The 16,779-nt window shown below is 41.7% G+C and overlaps 1 protein-coding gene across 2 annotated transcripts in view; it reads right to left on the bottom strand.

The window, feature by feature from the left end:
* Positions 1-16,779, bottom strand: part of MAPKBP1 (mitogen-activated protein kinase binding protein 1) — a 255,393-nt gene that overhangs the window by 52,344 nt on the left and 186,270 nt on the right. For both annotated transcript variants that reach the window (XM_073609140.1, XM_073609141.1), the window contains exons 9-10: positions 15,726-15,886; positions 4,983-5,172 (exon numbers count right to left, since the gene is read on the bottom strand). In XM_073609140.1, the coding sequence (XP_073465241.1) occupies positions 4,983-5,172; positions 15,726-15,886 (351 nt within the window). The remainder of the gene's footprint in view (positions 1-4,982; positions 5,173-15,725; positions 15,887-16,779) is intronic.

Raw genomic sequence — 16,779 nt, 5'->3', positions numbered from 1 at the left:
GAAGGGAAGTGAGGGGGGGAATGGTGATGATCTACCACGATCATCGTGTCATCTCCCTTCATATACACCTCCTTCCCCCTATCCCACGATCAATCTCTACCTTTCTCTGTAATTGTTATTATATAGTGATATAATTTTTTACCGTAATATACCCATTTACACTACTTAATTTATAATCATATATTCTTAGAAATAGCCACAAAGTAATCTCATTTCATTCCATCCCCTCCGTTTTCTCTTCTTCCCTCCCCCACCCCCGTCCCCCCTCACTTCCCTTCTGTATTGTGTACACTTTGTCCCCATGGTTACCTATGCGCCTGTCATTATACCTAGTTCCGCCCTCCACCCAATCACCTCTCCACCTCCCCCCTCGCCTATGGTATACATTCCAACACTTAATATGGCCACCAGCATAGCCTGATGAAGGAGCACGCATGCTCCGAACGCGAAGCACCGCCCGCCTTACCCCGTTCCCGGAAGTGAAGACACAGGACAGCACAGAGCTCCACGGAGGATCCATGACCAACGTCCTAGCCGCCCGGAGGCTCTGAGCACCCACAGCACCACTGGAACAGCTACCAGGACCCAGGTCACAGGATTCATATCCCAGGATCCCCTTTCCCACTGGCCCGTGAAACCCACATCCCCCAGGAACACGCGGATGAAACTACTCTTTATGCTGGTTTTTAGCAGCTCAAATGTGAGTGTTTTTTTATCCAATGTAATAAACACTTTTATCATACATGCTGCATTTAGAGGGTGCCGTCCTTTTCTCTCTTGTATTGTATGAAAATGAAACTGTAGAAGTAGTTGTATGTGCATGGTAAAGTGTCTTGCATTTGTTTCCTATGGCTCTCAATGCTTACACATGAATCCAGCCAATGCTGAACATCAGTACCGGGAATTATTTAGTTTAGAGGGAACATAGCTAGGTACACTTTGCAGCACAGGGAAAAAACAAAGCACTGAAAAACACCATACACAACCGATGCAGAGGCTCTATATCAGAGGTCTCCAAACTGTGGCCCTTTGCTTGCTTTTATCTGGCCCTTGTGGCCTTATTCCCCCCTTCCCTTCGCAGTCAGCAACAGTGGGGCACAGTGCCTGCCACTGACACCAACAATAGGGCACTATTCTTCCCATTGATACCAATGATGGGTACTACTGCTTCCACTGACACCAATGATGGGGCACTATTCCTTCTACTAACACCAACAATGGGGCTCTATTCCTCCCACTGATATTAACCATGGGGTACTATTTTTCCCCATTGATACCTTTGATGGGACACTATTCCTTCTACTGACACCTATGATGGGGCACTATTCCTTCCACTGACATTAACCATGGGGCACTATTTTTCCCCACTGATACCTTTGATGGGGCGCTATTTCTTCCACTGACACCAATGATGGGGCACTATTTTTCCCATTGATACCTTTGATGGGACACCATTCCTTCTACTGACACCAATGATGGGGCACCATTGCTTCCACTGACATTAACCATGGGGCACTATTCTTCCCATTAATACCAATGATGGGGCACTATTCCTTCCACTGACACAGATGATGGGGCAATATTCCTCCCACTGACATAAACCATGGGAGCACTATTCTTCCCATTGATAACGATACTGGGGCAATTATTACTCCCCCTAATAACAATGATTGGGCATTTTTACTCCCACTGACGCCAAGACATTTTCTTCTCCCTCTGGCCACATGAAGTTTGCAGACCCTTGCTCTATATGTAGACCTTAATGCTTATATATGGATCTCAATAATAATTATATATGGATCCAGCCAAGGCTAAACATCACTACTAAGAGTTATTTAATTTAGAGGGAATATAGTTAGGTACTGTTTGCAGCACAGGGAAAAATACAAAGCACTGAAAGATGCCATAAATGACAGCTGCAGAGGCTCTATGAGTAGGCCTTTATCCTAGAGAGTTTTTAAATTCAAGGCTCTAACAAAAATGTTGTGAAAATGTTAAACAAAAGCTTTCTACAGCCCTACTGAATGATCAACGGACAATTGGTCTAACAAAAAATGACTGTTTCAAAATGAAGGCTTCCCTAAATGATTACATATACGTTAATTAACATTTTGGACACTTGCAAAGGAGCAGCAAACATACAGTCTAAACATTGTATAAATGCACACTGAAGTCAAAGGGGGTGCTTGACAAGCATATTCCACACCTGCCGGGCACCTCTAAATACTGCATGCATGGCACTAGACAATTGCCTTGTTTATCCATTCATGGGGGATGGGATGATGGGCAGAAAACAGTTTCCCAATCACCAATATTCCTTTTAAGATAAGCCAGCCACAGGGGAGGAGAGTCCTCCTCTCTCGTCCTTTTACCTCCATAGCATAACAGTGTAACGATTAACTCAAGTGACCTGAACATGTATGTTTACATACAAATCCATCAAGAAAGACCTCTTCTAAAGGGTCAGGCCATATCTACACTCTCACCTGTATTTAAGTTAAATAGTAAACCTGACGAACTTGGTGGTAGAGGACGTTAGTGTAGTTAGTTTAGTGGGGGAAGGCTCAGCAAACGTTTAAAAAAAGTACAACTGTACTTTATGATTAATAATGCTATTTATTAATAATGCTGTTCGCATGGCTGATATCTTATATTTTATACAATCAAAAACACAGAACAAGCACATAATAATTACAAAAAAAAGTAACAAAGGTCACTGTAAATTACTGTACACTGCAATTAAAACTCAAAATGCAGGTTCTGTTATAACACGGGTTCTCAGATTTTAACTAATTGTGCCGTTTGTGAGGGATGACACAAGACTTTATATTAGAGTGAAAAAGCAAAAAACCCTTTCAACCTCTTAGCTTGTTTGACAATAAAAGGGTCCCCTGGAACTTTGCAGCATTTCCGGAGTTTTAGCTTTTTGCTGACGAGGAAGCCAACTCAACAATGCTGCAGATGTCATCAGCTATAAACAAATGGAGCATAAAGTGTAAAAATCCTTGCTCCTAAAACACAGCCAATCAAGATTACTTCCGTCTTTCTGCCAACAGGATGCTAAGAAAGAAATTCTGTGCCCGCTTAAGCAGACATGCTTCTTGATGGCAGGATTTTGCTCACACAAAGAAAGAGGTTGATGTGTAAAAAAGCATATAAGTCAAAACACAAATAAAAGTATCCTACTTTGTACCATTGGTGTGGTTAAAATCACTTTATTATTGTAGATTTCTTTGCCCCGCCCCCCCCCCGGTTAGTCTTAGGCCTCATGCGTTATAAAAACGTCAGTAGCTTTGCAGTGAGTTTTTCAACGTTTTTGCAATAGTGTTTATTAGCATTTTCCTGCGTTAGCGTTTTTTTTTTTTCAATGGTTAAAAAATGCTGGTGAGCCGCGTTTGTGAGCATTTATCAGCGTTTTTTGATGTTAGAGTGTTTTTACAGCTAAAAAACTCCTCTCAGAACCCACTAGTTTTGGGGTTTTCTTAAAGCCAAAAAACGCCCCTGCCAAAAACTGCTGATAACAGCCTGCGTGCATGGACACATAGGATAACATGATGGGGAGTTTATTGACTGTAGAAAAAAACGTCTGAAGCCAAAAACAGCTGCCGTAAAAACGTCCAAAAATGTCTAGTGTGCACGAGGCTTTAAACTGGTCATGGATGGCTAGACCAGACCACTGGCTAAATAAAAAAAAAAAAAAAAAAAATCTTCCATCCACACAAAAGAGATGGATGGAAGAATCTCTTCCCTACCCCACCTTCTCCTGCCAGGACATTGTATTCTCACAGTGGCTTCCGCTGCTGTCAGCATACAACGTTAAGTGGCTGTAGCTGCTGATCAAGAAAAGTTTTCCAATGTTCCCCTTCAACAGAAGCCGATCAAATTCTGTTGAGCAAGGATGGCCGGCAACATGCTGATCGAAAGTCATCTTGCGGGCTGAGAAAAAAAAAAAAAAAATCAGACAGATTCCTCCATCCACATTATATAGTGTGGATAGAATATTCTTCTGCCGGGGCTACCGTATTCTCACAGCCACCGATGGCAGCTGTAAAAACACCTGCACAGTTGCATCCCAATGGGATGTAGCCACTGTTTGGATGAAAATTATACATTCGGCTCCTTTGATTTTTAAACTGAAGGATGCTGGACAGGAGGGGTGGCAATAGGGTCACCCAAAGAGTGAATTGTGGCTGGTTCATCAGGAACCAAAAGAAATTTAACTCAGTGTATGGCCTACTTTATATTCATCTGCTCTCGATCTAGCACAATATCTCGGACCTGCTCATGTGCTATGCATTCTCCAAAGAAGAGTGCATATTTTGTGCCCTAGCAGCCTGTAGTCTCCATCAGGAGCTTCTATGATGAGGTGACCATGTAGGAGAACAACTGGGAAACAGCTGTTAACTCATAACTGGAAGTGCCTGAAAAAGGACCCTAATGGCAGGACCACCAGGCACTCTTTTCATAAAAGCTGCAAATTTAAAAGTGAAAACGTTTGGATTTACATCAACATATTAGGGCCTCCTTCACATGGGTACTTGCCTGCATACAATTGATTCCAGTGGCAAGATTAATTGGATTCTTAAGGATTGAGATGACGATGGATGAGCGACCCTGGAAACAGAAAGATGGATCCAGGCCCGGACATCTGTCCCTAACCGCTTGCAACTGCTGTAAACTGTGACAGCTTATATGATATTTTAATGATGGTGTTTAGATCTATTCAAGAATATCAAAGGATAAGGACTCGCATCATTGTATGCATTATTCAAAGCCTTCCTTACATCAGCTGCCACATTGTAAACTATCATTATGTTGACACTGCTATAAAAGTTGGTATGTTGCAAAAAAATCTAATCATGAATTTGGTCATTCTGTTGTATTTGGTGTACAGCAGAACGGTAAACAAAATAGAGCTACATTTTCCTTTTTGTTGTCTTAAAACTAATGGACAGAAATAAATGTATGACAGCAACTCATACCTCAACGCTCCACACACAAGAAGAATGGTATAAGGCCGAGTAGACTTTCCCAACTTTCTTCAAGTCTTTAATATCCCATACATACAGACTGTGGTCATTGTACACACAAGAGAGCCACTGGTTGGCAGGGTCAAAGGTCATTCCCACAGTGTCCGGGTACTTGGCATCTGCAGCACTGGAGAAGAGGCGGCTGAAAGGTAGAGAACAATAAGGGAATTAATTAGGCTTTCTATATATTATCACACTGCTGTATCTTTCTAGTTAGAAGCAGCTGACCAGTTCATGTGGTCCAATTACTGTTAACAGCTTACAGGCACTTTACAAATAAGAAAAAACTTTTACGTTAATGAATGCCATGCATATGTGCAGCTACTACAAGAAATAACATCTAACAGCACACTCTCATGAGCTCTAAGAATTCTAAAATACTCAACACTTTGAAAAAGTATTTATACCCCTTGAAATTTTCCACATTTTGTCATGTTACAATCAAAAACGTAAATGTATTTTATTGGGATTTTATGTGATAGACCAACACAAAGTGGCACATAATTGTGAAGTGGAAGGAAAACAATAAATGTTTTTCAAAATTTTTTACAAATAAATATCTGAAAAATTTGGTATGCGCTTGTATTCAGCCCCCTTTACTCTGATAACCCTAACCAAAATCTAGTGGAACCAATTGCCTTCAGAAGTCACCTAATTAGTAAATAGAGTCCACCTGTGTGTAATTTAATCTTAGTGGAAATACAGCTGTTCTGTGAAGCCCTCAGAGGTTTGTTAGAGAACTTTAGTGAACAGACAACATCATGAAGGCCAAGGAACACACCAGACAGGTCAGGGATAAAGTTGTGGAGAAGTTTAAAGTGAGGTTAAGTTATAAAAAAAATCCCAAGCTTTGAACATCTCATGGAGCACTGTTCAATCCATTATCCGAAATTAGAAACAGTATGGCACAACTGCAAACCTGCCAAGACATGGCCGTCCACCTAAACTCACAGGCTGGGCAAGGAGAGCATTAATCAGAGAAGCCGCCAAGAAGTCCATGGTAACTCTGGAGGAGCTGCAGAGATCAACAGCTCAAGTGGGAGAATCTGTTCACAGGACAACGATTAGTCGTGCACTCCCCAAATCTGACCTTTATGGAAGAGTGGCAAGAAGAAAGCCATAAGAAGTCCCGTTTGCGAGAAGCCGGGTGCAGGATACACGTGGAAGAAAGTGCTCTGGTCAGATGAGACCAAAATTGAACTTTTTGGCCTAAAAGCAAAACGCTATGTGTAGCGGAAAACTAAAACTGCACATTACCCTTAACACACCATCCTTTTCTTCATCAGGGAAAGGGAAGCTGGTCAAAGTTGATGGGAAGATGGATGGAGCCAAATACAGGACAATCTTAGAAGAAAACCTGGTAGAGTCTACAAAAGACTGGGGTGGAGGTTCACCTCCCAGCAGGGCAGTAACCCATACAGCCAGAGCTACAATGGAATCGTTTGTAGATGAAAGCATAATCATGTGTTAGAATGGCCCAAAGTCCAGACCTAAATCCAACTGAGAATCTGTGGCAAGACTTGAAAATTGCTGTTCACAGATGCTCTCCATCTAATCAGACCAGGGACAAGCGGTGAGGTCAGTGGCTGGTGAGGCACTGGCTAGTATCAGAGCCAGATACACGCAGGTTACATACGTCGTGAACGTTAGAGCGAGAGCAATAATTCTAGCACTAGACCTCCTCTGTAACTCTAAACATGTAACCCATAAAGATTTTTAAAGCATCGTCTATGGAGATTTTTAAGTACTGAAGTTTAGTGCCATTCCACAAGTATGCACAATTCTAAAGCGTGACATGTTAGGTATCCATTTACGCGGTGTAACATCATCTTTCACATTATACCAAAAAAAAAAAAAAAAATCGGGCTAATTTTAGTTTTTTTTTTTTAAATTCATGAAACCGTTTCTTTCCAAAAAAAAAAATGCGTTTGAAAAATTACTGCGCAAATACCGTGTCACATAAAAAGTTGCAACGACCACAATTTTATCCGGTAGAGACATACCCAAAAAGACTTGCAGCTGTATTTGCAGTGATAGGTGACTGTACAAAGTATTGACTCAGGAGAGCTGAATACAAATGCACGACACACTTTTTCAGATATTTATTTGTAAAACATTTTGAAAACCATTTATCATTTTCCTTCCACTTCGTGTTGGTCTATCACATAAAATCCCAAAAAAATACATTTACGTTTTTGGTTGTAACATGACAGAATGTGGAAAATTTCAAGGGCTATGAATACTTTTTCAGGGCACTGTGTGTGTGTGTGTGTGTATGTGTGTGTGTGTGTGTGTGTGTGTGTGTGTGTGTGTGTGTGTGTGTCTGTGTCTGTGTGTGTGTGTGTGTGTGTGTGTGTGTGGTGTGTGTGTGTATATACACACACATATACATACACGCTCACCGGCCATAACATTATGACCAGCAAGTGAACATGTCGTCCCTGAAGTTGATGTATTAAAAGCGGGAAAAAAAGGGGCATACAAGGATTTGAGAGACTTTGACAAGGACCAAATTGTAATGTTTAGACTACAGGGTCAGAGCAACTCCAAAACTGCAGCTCTTGTGGGATGTTTCTGCAGTGGTCAGGACCTATCAAAAGTGGTCCAAGGAAGGAAAACCAGTGAACCAGCATCATCCATGATGCACTTGGGGATCGGAGGCTGGCCCGTGTATTCTGTATAGATGCTCCAATAGAAGAGCTACTGTAACTCAAACTGCTGAAAGAGTTAATGCTGGTTCTGATAGAAAGGCATCAGAGCATTCATCAGATCCTTCAGGGTGCCCATGCTGACCCGTGTCCACAGTAAAAACCTCCTACAATGGGCACATAAGCACCACAGAGCAATGAAAGAAGGTGGCTTGGTCTGATTATTTCAAGAATGGTTTGAGGAACACAACATGTTTAGAGGTTTTGACTTAAATTCTTCAGATCTCAATTCAATCGAACATCTGTGGTACGTGCTGGAAAAAAAACAGTTCAATCCGTGGAGGCACCACCTCGCAGCTTACTTAAAGGATCTGCTTAAAGGACTTAAAGGATCTGCTACTAACTGCATGTTGCCAGATAGCACAGCGTGTGTGCGCATGTGTGTGTATAAATACACACACGTTGGACAAAATTATGGAAACACCAGGTAAAAACAAAAACGTTACCCAAAATGGTAAAGGACCACCTTTGGCATCCAAGACGGCCTGAATTCTCCTGGGAATTGAAATATATGTCTTGGGTGGTGGATAATGGAATCTGATACTACTCTTCACGAAAAAAACGTTCCAGTTCTCGCAGAGATGCCAGAGGCAGAAAACTAGCCCAAACCTTCTTCTACAAAATTAACTATATTGGCGCTATGATATTGAGGTCTGGCGACTGCTGTGCCCAGGGAAGGTGCAAGACTTCGTCTGCATGCTCGTCAAACCACAATTTGACAACAGCTGTGTGAATCGTATCATTATAGTTTTGGTAAATTGCACGGTCTTCGGGAAACAATGTCTGCACCATGGAGTGCACATGGTCAGCCATAATTTGTACATAGTCACTGGCAGTGACTCTACCTTTCAAGGTGATAAACGAGGCTTCAGAATACCAAGATAGGACTACCCAAACCATGATTGCGCCGCCACCATGCTTTACTGTTGGCACAAGACAGACCTGGTCATAAGCTTGGGATGGTGTTCGCCACTCGTAAACATGTCCAGTGGTTGGAAACAGTGTGAATCTGGATTCATTGGACCGTATTATAGTCTTCCATTGATAGCCAATAATTTATGGGTGTATCACCACTCTTTACTCTTCTGACCATTAATATCGGTCACTAGTGGTTTGGCAACTGCAACTCGTCCGTGAATGTTTTGGAGTTCCCTATGCACAGTTTTTGTGGACACGGTCTTTGGAAGACTGAGATTGAGCTCTGCAGTCACTTTCGCAGCAGTTGTTTTCTTTTTCTGGGTCACAATCCTGCCCAATGTCCCTTTGTCTCTTTCGTTCAGTTGACCATGTTGACCATGCCTATGCTTATCAGACAATGTTTTCCTAGAAACTGTATATGCCGTCATAACCTTTGATACCATATCTCATGACACAGTCACAGAGGCACCAGCTAAGCGGGCACCAACAATTTGCCCTCTGAAACTCAGTAAGCTCTGACATTATTCTATATTACTAGCAGCGCATGCAGTGAATGACAAAAGTGAGGCTTCCCATCTGTTAGCTAGGTATCTCATCACACAGCGGAAGCCAAAGAATGTTACATCACTTCCGCTTTCAACGCGAAACATGTTGTCACCTTCACACCTGAAAATCATGTAGTGTTTCCAAATATTTCTGTCCAATATTTTTTATATATATATATATATATATATATATATATATATATATATATATATATATATATATATATATACACATATACATATATACACACACACATACATACATACATACATACATACAGCACTCCGCATAAACGAGTACACCCCTTTTGAAAATTAAGATTTAATTCAATATCTCAACATAAGAACAATTTCCAAAATTTTGACCAAACTGAGTCTTATAGAACATTTTAGCTCATTGAAACATGAAAGTAAGGTTAATAATATAACTTAGATTACTAAATCTTCAGTTTTACTCAAATTAGTTGATGCAAAAATGAATACACCCCACAGCAAAAACTATTACTAATAGTATTTTGGATGATCTCCGTGATTTGTAAGGACAGCACAAAGTCTTGTAGGCATGGAATGAACAAGTTGGACAGATATTGCAAAATCTATCTTTTTCCATTCTTCAAGAATGACCTCTTTTAGAGCATGGATGCTGGATGGAGAGCGATGCTCAACTTGTCTCTTCAGAATTCCCCATAGGTGTTCAATTGGGTTCAGATCAGGAGACATACTTGGCCACTTTGTTCTTCAGAAATGCAACAGTGGCCTTAGATGTGTGTTTTGGATCATTTTCATGTTGGAAAAGTGAACGATGAGCAAAGGCACGGAGTGATGGTAGCATCTTCTCTCTCAATATAGAGCAGTACATCTGTGAATTAATGATACCATCCATGAAATGCAGCTCCCCGACGCAAGCAGCACTCATACAGCCCCACAGGAGGACACTGCCACCACCATGTTTCACTGTAGGCACCATGCATTTTTCTTTGTACACCTCACCTTTGCAATACCATACAGTTTTGAAGCCAGTAATTCCAAAAACATTTATCTTGGTCTCATCACTCCAGAGTACAGAGTCCCAGTAGTCTTCTTCTTTTTCAGCAAGGGCCCTGGCAAATTCTAGGTGCATGTTCTTTAGAAGAGGCTTTAGAAGAAGCTTCAGAAGAGGCTTTCTTTCGTGGACAGCACCCATGCATGTAATTCCTCGGCAGTGTATGCCGCATTGTGGCACGGAAAACAATCACCCCAGTTTGGCTTTCTACTTCTTTAGCTAACTGCAGTGAACTCGCATGGCAATTTTCTTCAACCCTTATCAGAAGACGCCCCTATCGAGGTGTTAACTGCAGTGGTTGACCTGGACGTCTCTGTGAGATGATTGCTTTTTTGCTCTTTGTTACATTTTTGTATCACTTTTGCTACAGTATTCTGACTGATAAGTAAAGCTTTGCAGATCTTCTTGTAGCCTTCACCTTTCGTGTGTAAAGAAATTATTTATTTTCTTGCTCAGGCCTTGTGACATTTCTCTTCCATGTGGTGCCATTGCTGACACCATGAAATGGGAAGGGGTTTTCTTTGTTAGGCAACGGCCTTTTATAATCAACTGTCTGCTGGACACCTGTTTAATGAATAATTACACTCACCTGCAGTTGAATTCTTGTTAAGTAGGATTTTGTCATCTAAAATTTAGCCTTGTTCCTAAGACTTCCATTGGGGTGTATTCATTTTTGCAACATGGTCTTGAATGAATTTGTCAAGGAAAAATTCTTTGTGTGTGCAAATTAACAAATCTTGGTTGTAATCAATGACCCACATTTGTGGGAGTATTTTGTAGTATAGTTTCCCATAGAAAATGCTGATACATACACACACACACACACACACTTTTAAGGCTGTCTGGTGACCCCACTCGTTACACTGCTCTCACCCTGGGTTCACATATGTGCGATGCGGGAACCAGTGCAATTCCAGCACTGGTTCCCGCATCGCTCCTCTCCAGCAGGCAGTTCACACTGCCTTCTGCGAACCGCTGTGGGTGTCATTAACAAAGTTAATGACACCCGCAGTTTTGTTCACAGATCGCACAGCAAACTGTGAACTCGAACAGGAATCGGATCACATAGGTGAGAACACCCATGCGATCCGATTCTAGTGCGGGGAAAAACAAGTCCCTGCACTATTTTCTGTGCAAATCTACTGTATGGCTGAACTCGCATTGCTCAGAGATCGCATGTGATCGGCACCTGCAGTGCAGGTCCAAATCATATGCGATCTCCGAGATCGCAGCAGTGTGAACCTGGACTCAAACAAAATCCCCCTTCTCCCACCCTACAAAAAATTGTGATTTTCTATAACTGTGCTAGTTAAGAGACATTTCTTTTTCACTTCCCGTACTATTGACAACACCAGTACAGAAATTGATGTGAATCCCAGTCTAAAGCAGGGTAATACACCTTTTTTTTTTTTTTTTTTTTTTTTCAACCAAAAAAAAACTCAGAGGAAATAACACACACACACACAGATCCCGTACATCCACACAAGCGATGTGGATGCAGGGATCTCCCCTGCTGCTCTATTGTATTCTACCAGCAGGGAGGGGGGATGCAGGCCAGAGTGCACAGATCAGCCCTGCACCCATTCGCTGCATGCGCTAATCGAACGCTAGTCTTCCAGCAGGACCATTTGACAGAAGCCGGTCGTTAGGCCAGCTTCTGTAAAACGGACAGGAGTACGCACAAAGCAAAATTTGCCTGGTTCTTGACGAACCTGCCGATTTAACACTACCTCTCCACAGACTGATAATGCTGCTGCCTAGCGGTGTCTGCTTTACTACTTCATGCACAATGCAGACACCCTAAGACAGGAAGTGTGTTATTGGCTGAATCATCAGGTGAAATAAAAGAGGGAGAAAAGCAGAAAAAAAACCTAATGCAGCCACCACATTCCAAGGAAAAGTAAGTGGCAATAAACTACATTTTTCTTTTTTGGTTTAATACTGCTCTAAACAAATCTAAAACATTTGTTTTAAAAAAAGGTTTAATCTTTAAAGTAGAATTAAACTGACTCAAAACCTTAATAGATTCCCCCTAAATCTAATACACAGGTCCAACTGCAACTGGTCCCATTTAAAGTGTAGTTCCGCCGCAACCCCCCCCCCCAAGCAAAAAATTAAAAGTCAGCAGCTGCAGTACTTTTAATATTAGGACACTTACCTGTCCTGGAATCCAGCAATGTCGGCACCCCAGACGATGTTTCCATCGGCTCTCCAGTGCGGCCACTGCCATTGACTTTAAGGGAAACTAAACTGGCAGTGAAACCTTGTGGCTCCACAGCCAATTCCTAAAGTGCGCTGTGCTTTCTGAATGGCCCAATGGCAGGGGAAGGAGGAGGGGGTCCGAACTTCCGAGTGATTTCGCTGCAGCGAGATTACCCAGAAGTGGGGACTGGTACCTGTCTAAAACAGGTACTTACTTCCCTCTCCCCCCAAAAGGTGCCAAATATGGCACTGGAGGGGGGCAGATAAGCGGAGCTTGCACTTTTTGGTAGAACTCCGCTTTAAGGACTTGCTTTTAGATTCCCTTCAGCAGCATACTCGCCTTTATTCCACTTCCCCACCACTCCGTAAATCTATAGGAAGGGAAAGAAAATACTGGTACTTTTAGGTATGGAGAAGCATGGACTCAATCCATGTGACAGTGCTGGTGCTTTGTGATTGGCGCAGAGATGTCACATGTGGACAGGTAGATTCCCCAACCCTGGGTAAACTAACGGGCTTGTTTCAGACATTACACAAGGCTGTCTGGGGAGTTGGGCAATAAAGGGAACATGGTATCTGCTCAGGAAGAACAAAGCACAGGTTCAATTTAAAGCAACTATAAACTGAACAACACAAATCTAGTCTATTGCAGCTTACCAGTCCTTGCATGTGGTGGCTGCATTAGTTTACTTTTTACAGTTTTTGCCCTTCTTTTACAATTACTGAATTAGAGCGAAGAATGAATGTACATCATTAGGGTTACTAGGGTCTTCATATAAAAAAAGCATAGTGCAAACTGCAGAAACACATAAATTACTTTTTAGTGTCTTTTACTGTACCATGCTGACTTTGCATGTTTTATTTTATAACGCATTGGCCTCTAAGTCAAGGGCTAGGTGTGGTGGTTTCCATTACAGAAAAAATGTCATTGCTCCTCTATCATTTACTTAAAGCCTATGGCAAAGTATAGACTTTTCCTAGATGTGAAATACCGTACTTTTCTAAGAGATCTTTAGACTTGTTATACTAGAGAGGAAAGAAATCTAATAGGATAGATGAACTGCCTGTATATGCAGTTGAAAGACAAGCCAGCAGAAAAACAGAGGCCAACTGAATAATTAAAAAACACCAGAGGCCTAGTGACTGAAACACATGATCTATTGAAAGTCAAACCATACAGCTGTGGGCTGGGGGTCAGGAGAGAAGGAACCCACAGGCAGAGACATGGATCAAAAGAATGACTGTTCTGAAAACTTCAGCAGGAATGACTGGCCTGAATTCTATTCACTCTGCTTGGGGTTTGAGCCAGCAAATGCATTTGTAATATATGCAAATTAGATGTAAAACAAAAACAGAATGCAAGAATAGTGAATATCATGACTTCAAGGCCTGGGAAACCACACTGCTAACAATACAGAATGAGGTTATGCACATCCCCGTCAACAATACACAGCAGTCCATCAGCTTGAAAGGTGAACCAATAATCAGTGGTATCTGAAATCACTTGAATTACAGCCCAATTATTATTACATTTCTTCCCATAGTTTCTAATTTTGTCTTTTACAGCTTTTTGCCCCCAAAATAAATATTAAATAATAAATATTAAAATAATAAAGCAAAAAACTGCAAGAGCAATAAAGAAACAAACATTAAAAGTTAACAAATCTGTCTTTAATCCTGATATTCTACAAACAGGGGAACCAAGATATGAGTTCTTGAATGCAAAGAAGAAGCACAGTGGTGTTGCCTTCATTGCCAATCCCCCAACCAGTGTAATCCTTCCTGCCCCCTATTTTGTCAGAAGTTACAAACTACCATAAACTTATACCGGTCCCTCATAATTCAAACATTCCTGCTATTATGGACCATGGGAATTCCTTCCCCTGTGTCTGATCCAGGATGAGACATTTGTGATCTGATGTGGGTCAAACAGAGCAGGAAGTAAGATTAAATTCTGTTGAGTAGGGACACAGATTAAAGCCTGACAGATGTTTTAATCCCTTTGAATCGGTACTGAGTGTCAGAAGTTATTGAGACCAGGGTACGCCATAGTGTACACTTTCACATCATACAACTGGATACTTATAATTTAGGAGCACTCATACAGCTCCTTCTGCATACATAGGCACAGAGTCCTGAATAAGCACCACTAAAAGGTCAGACCACCCAAACGTGTATGGCAGTTTCTAGTAGATTTTTGGTTGGTTTCACTACCTGACAGCTACCTATATATCTGGGGACTTTATTGGTTCATTATCTGTCCTGGGGTCTGCACACCTGTGCCAGTATCAGAGGGCCCAACTTTTCAATTTCAATTTTTTTTTTTTTCTTATAGGCAATTCCACAACACTGAGACTAACAGGAGAAGCTGGAACATGAAAAAGTAAGCAGGAACACCAAAAGCTCCAAAATAGTTAGGAACTAAGGCCACAGATGTCTGAGCACTCATACAGAATGAGAACAGTCATCATTGAAATACATGGGATTTAGGATGTTAAGCAGTTTAAAGCTTCAAGCTACAAAAGCTCAGGTGTGAATGGGGAATTTAGGTATTATAATAGGGAGATCACTGTTGGAATATACAAGAACATAGGAAGCAAGGAGCCGACTCAGCCTACTAGGCTGCACCTATAAATAAAATACCTTTTTGCTGGACTGATTTTTTTTATTGTATGATAAACAAACTTGAACTAAGCAAAATTTCCAGCAGCATAAAACAATGCCTAAAGAAAAATCATAATAATGTTAAAGTGACACTAAAGCTTCATTTAAAAAAAAATAAAACGACAAACATGTCATACTTACCCCCCCACTGTGCAGCTCGTTTTGCACAGAGTGGCCCTGAACCTCGTCTTCTAGGGTCCCTCGGCGGCTCTTCCCCGCATTAGATAACCCCCTGGGAGAAGCGCTCTCCAGGGGGGTTACCTTGCGGGCGCGCTCCCGAGTCCATCATTTGGCATCCATAGCCGCCGAATGTATGACCCGGCCCTGCCCCCCCGGTCATTGGATCTACTGACAGCAGCGGGAGCCAATGGCTGCGCTGCTATCAATCCATCCAATCAGGACCCGAGACACCGGCTTTTGCTGGTGTACTCGTCCCCGGGAGAGGGGGTACAGGTAAGTAAAATGGGGGCTCGGGGTGGGGTGCAGCATTACAGGAGGTTTTTTACCTCAATGCATAGACTGCACTGAGGTGAAAAACCTCAAAGGTTTACAACCCCTTTAAACACTAAAAAAGGTATGTCTGTTTAAATGTATCAATATTTCCATTTGTACTCACCTGGCTTCAGTGATGGTAGCAATATCTACACCCAGGCAGTGTGGCTTTGGCATGGTGCTAAGAAAGTGTAGGTTGCTTGGGTTGAAGACGCGCACCGTTCCATCTGCACAGCCACAGAAAATATAATCCTGGCTCACCAATATGCAGCTGGCTATGGTGGTCTGTTTGGAAAAAGGTCAAGAAATTTAGACATATAAATGAAAAACATGCGACAAAACGAACTGTCAGCATTCACAAATCATGCATGTAGGCTAGATTACCAATGCTGACAGACCTAAAATATATGAATCCTGTCTTTTACCTATGGAATTCACAATGAACCATCTACTGCATAGCAAATATTTTGAGCATTACTGTTCACATTTAGAAATAACAAATCTGCCATCCTTTTTGAATGTCTGAAACTACAAATGCTGCCACCACAAAATGTGAAAATGTGCCTGTCATTATCTCCCATGTTCAGAAAAGTATTTTTAGTGCTCTGTCTGAGCTTGCTTTTAGTCTGCCTCAGCTTCTATGACTTCAACCCAAAGCCAGGCCACCAGTCAAAGCGCCACTAGCGAACTGTAAATTAGTTTGGGGCACTAAAGATGATTGTTTGGACAAAGGATATAATATTGTGACAATCCCCCCTCCCCCTCCTTTTTTCTGGTTCTGCTGCATTAAAACCTGTTGAAATGAATTTTTGGGGCTTTGTACCATGTGATGTGCACAGCATGCCTATGACTTTGAAAGTGCAAAATAATTTTTATTGTGACACAAACAAAAAAAAAAAAAAAAGACAAAAACATAAATCTTGAATGTGCATAGGTATTCACCCCTTTCCCCCAAGAGTCAATACTTTGAAGAGTTGTCTTTTGCTACAATACTGTACAGTTGACAGAGGCTGTGTCTGCTTCCAGGTAAGGGGGATACAGGGTTTGGCCGCATTCAGAAGATGGCGAGGAATAGATTTCTTGTAAATTTTGGCAGGGATTTTGGAGACCTGCAACAAGAAGGCTGGATCTTCGGGAATTTTTTTTGGGAAATCTTCCCGACCTCCTTCTTAAAACCC

The sequence above is a fragment of the Aquarana catesbeiana genome, linkage group LG13 (genome assembly GCF_042186555.1).
Source record: "Aquarana catesbeiana isolate 2022-GZ linkage group LG13, ASM4218655v1, whole genome shotgun sequence".
NCBI classification, from domain to species: Eukaryota; Metazoa; Chordata; class Amphibia; order Anura; family Ranidae; genus Aquarana; species Aquarana catesbeiana.
This window is presented reverse-complemented; position numbering and strand designations above follow the sequence as displayed.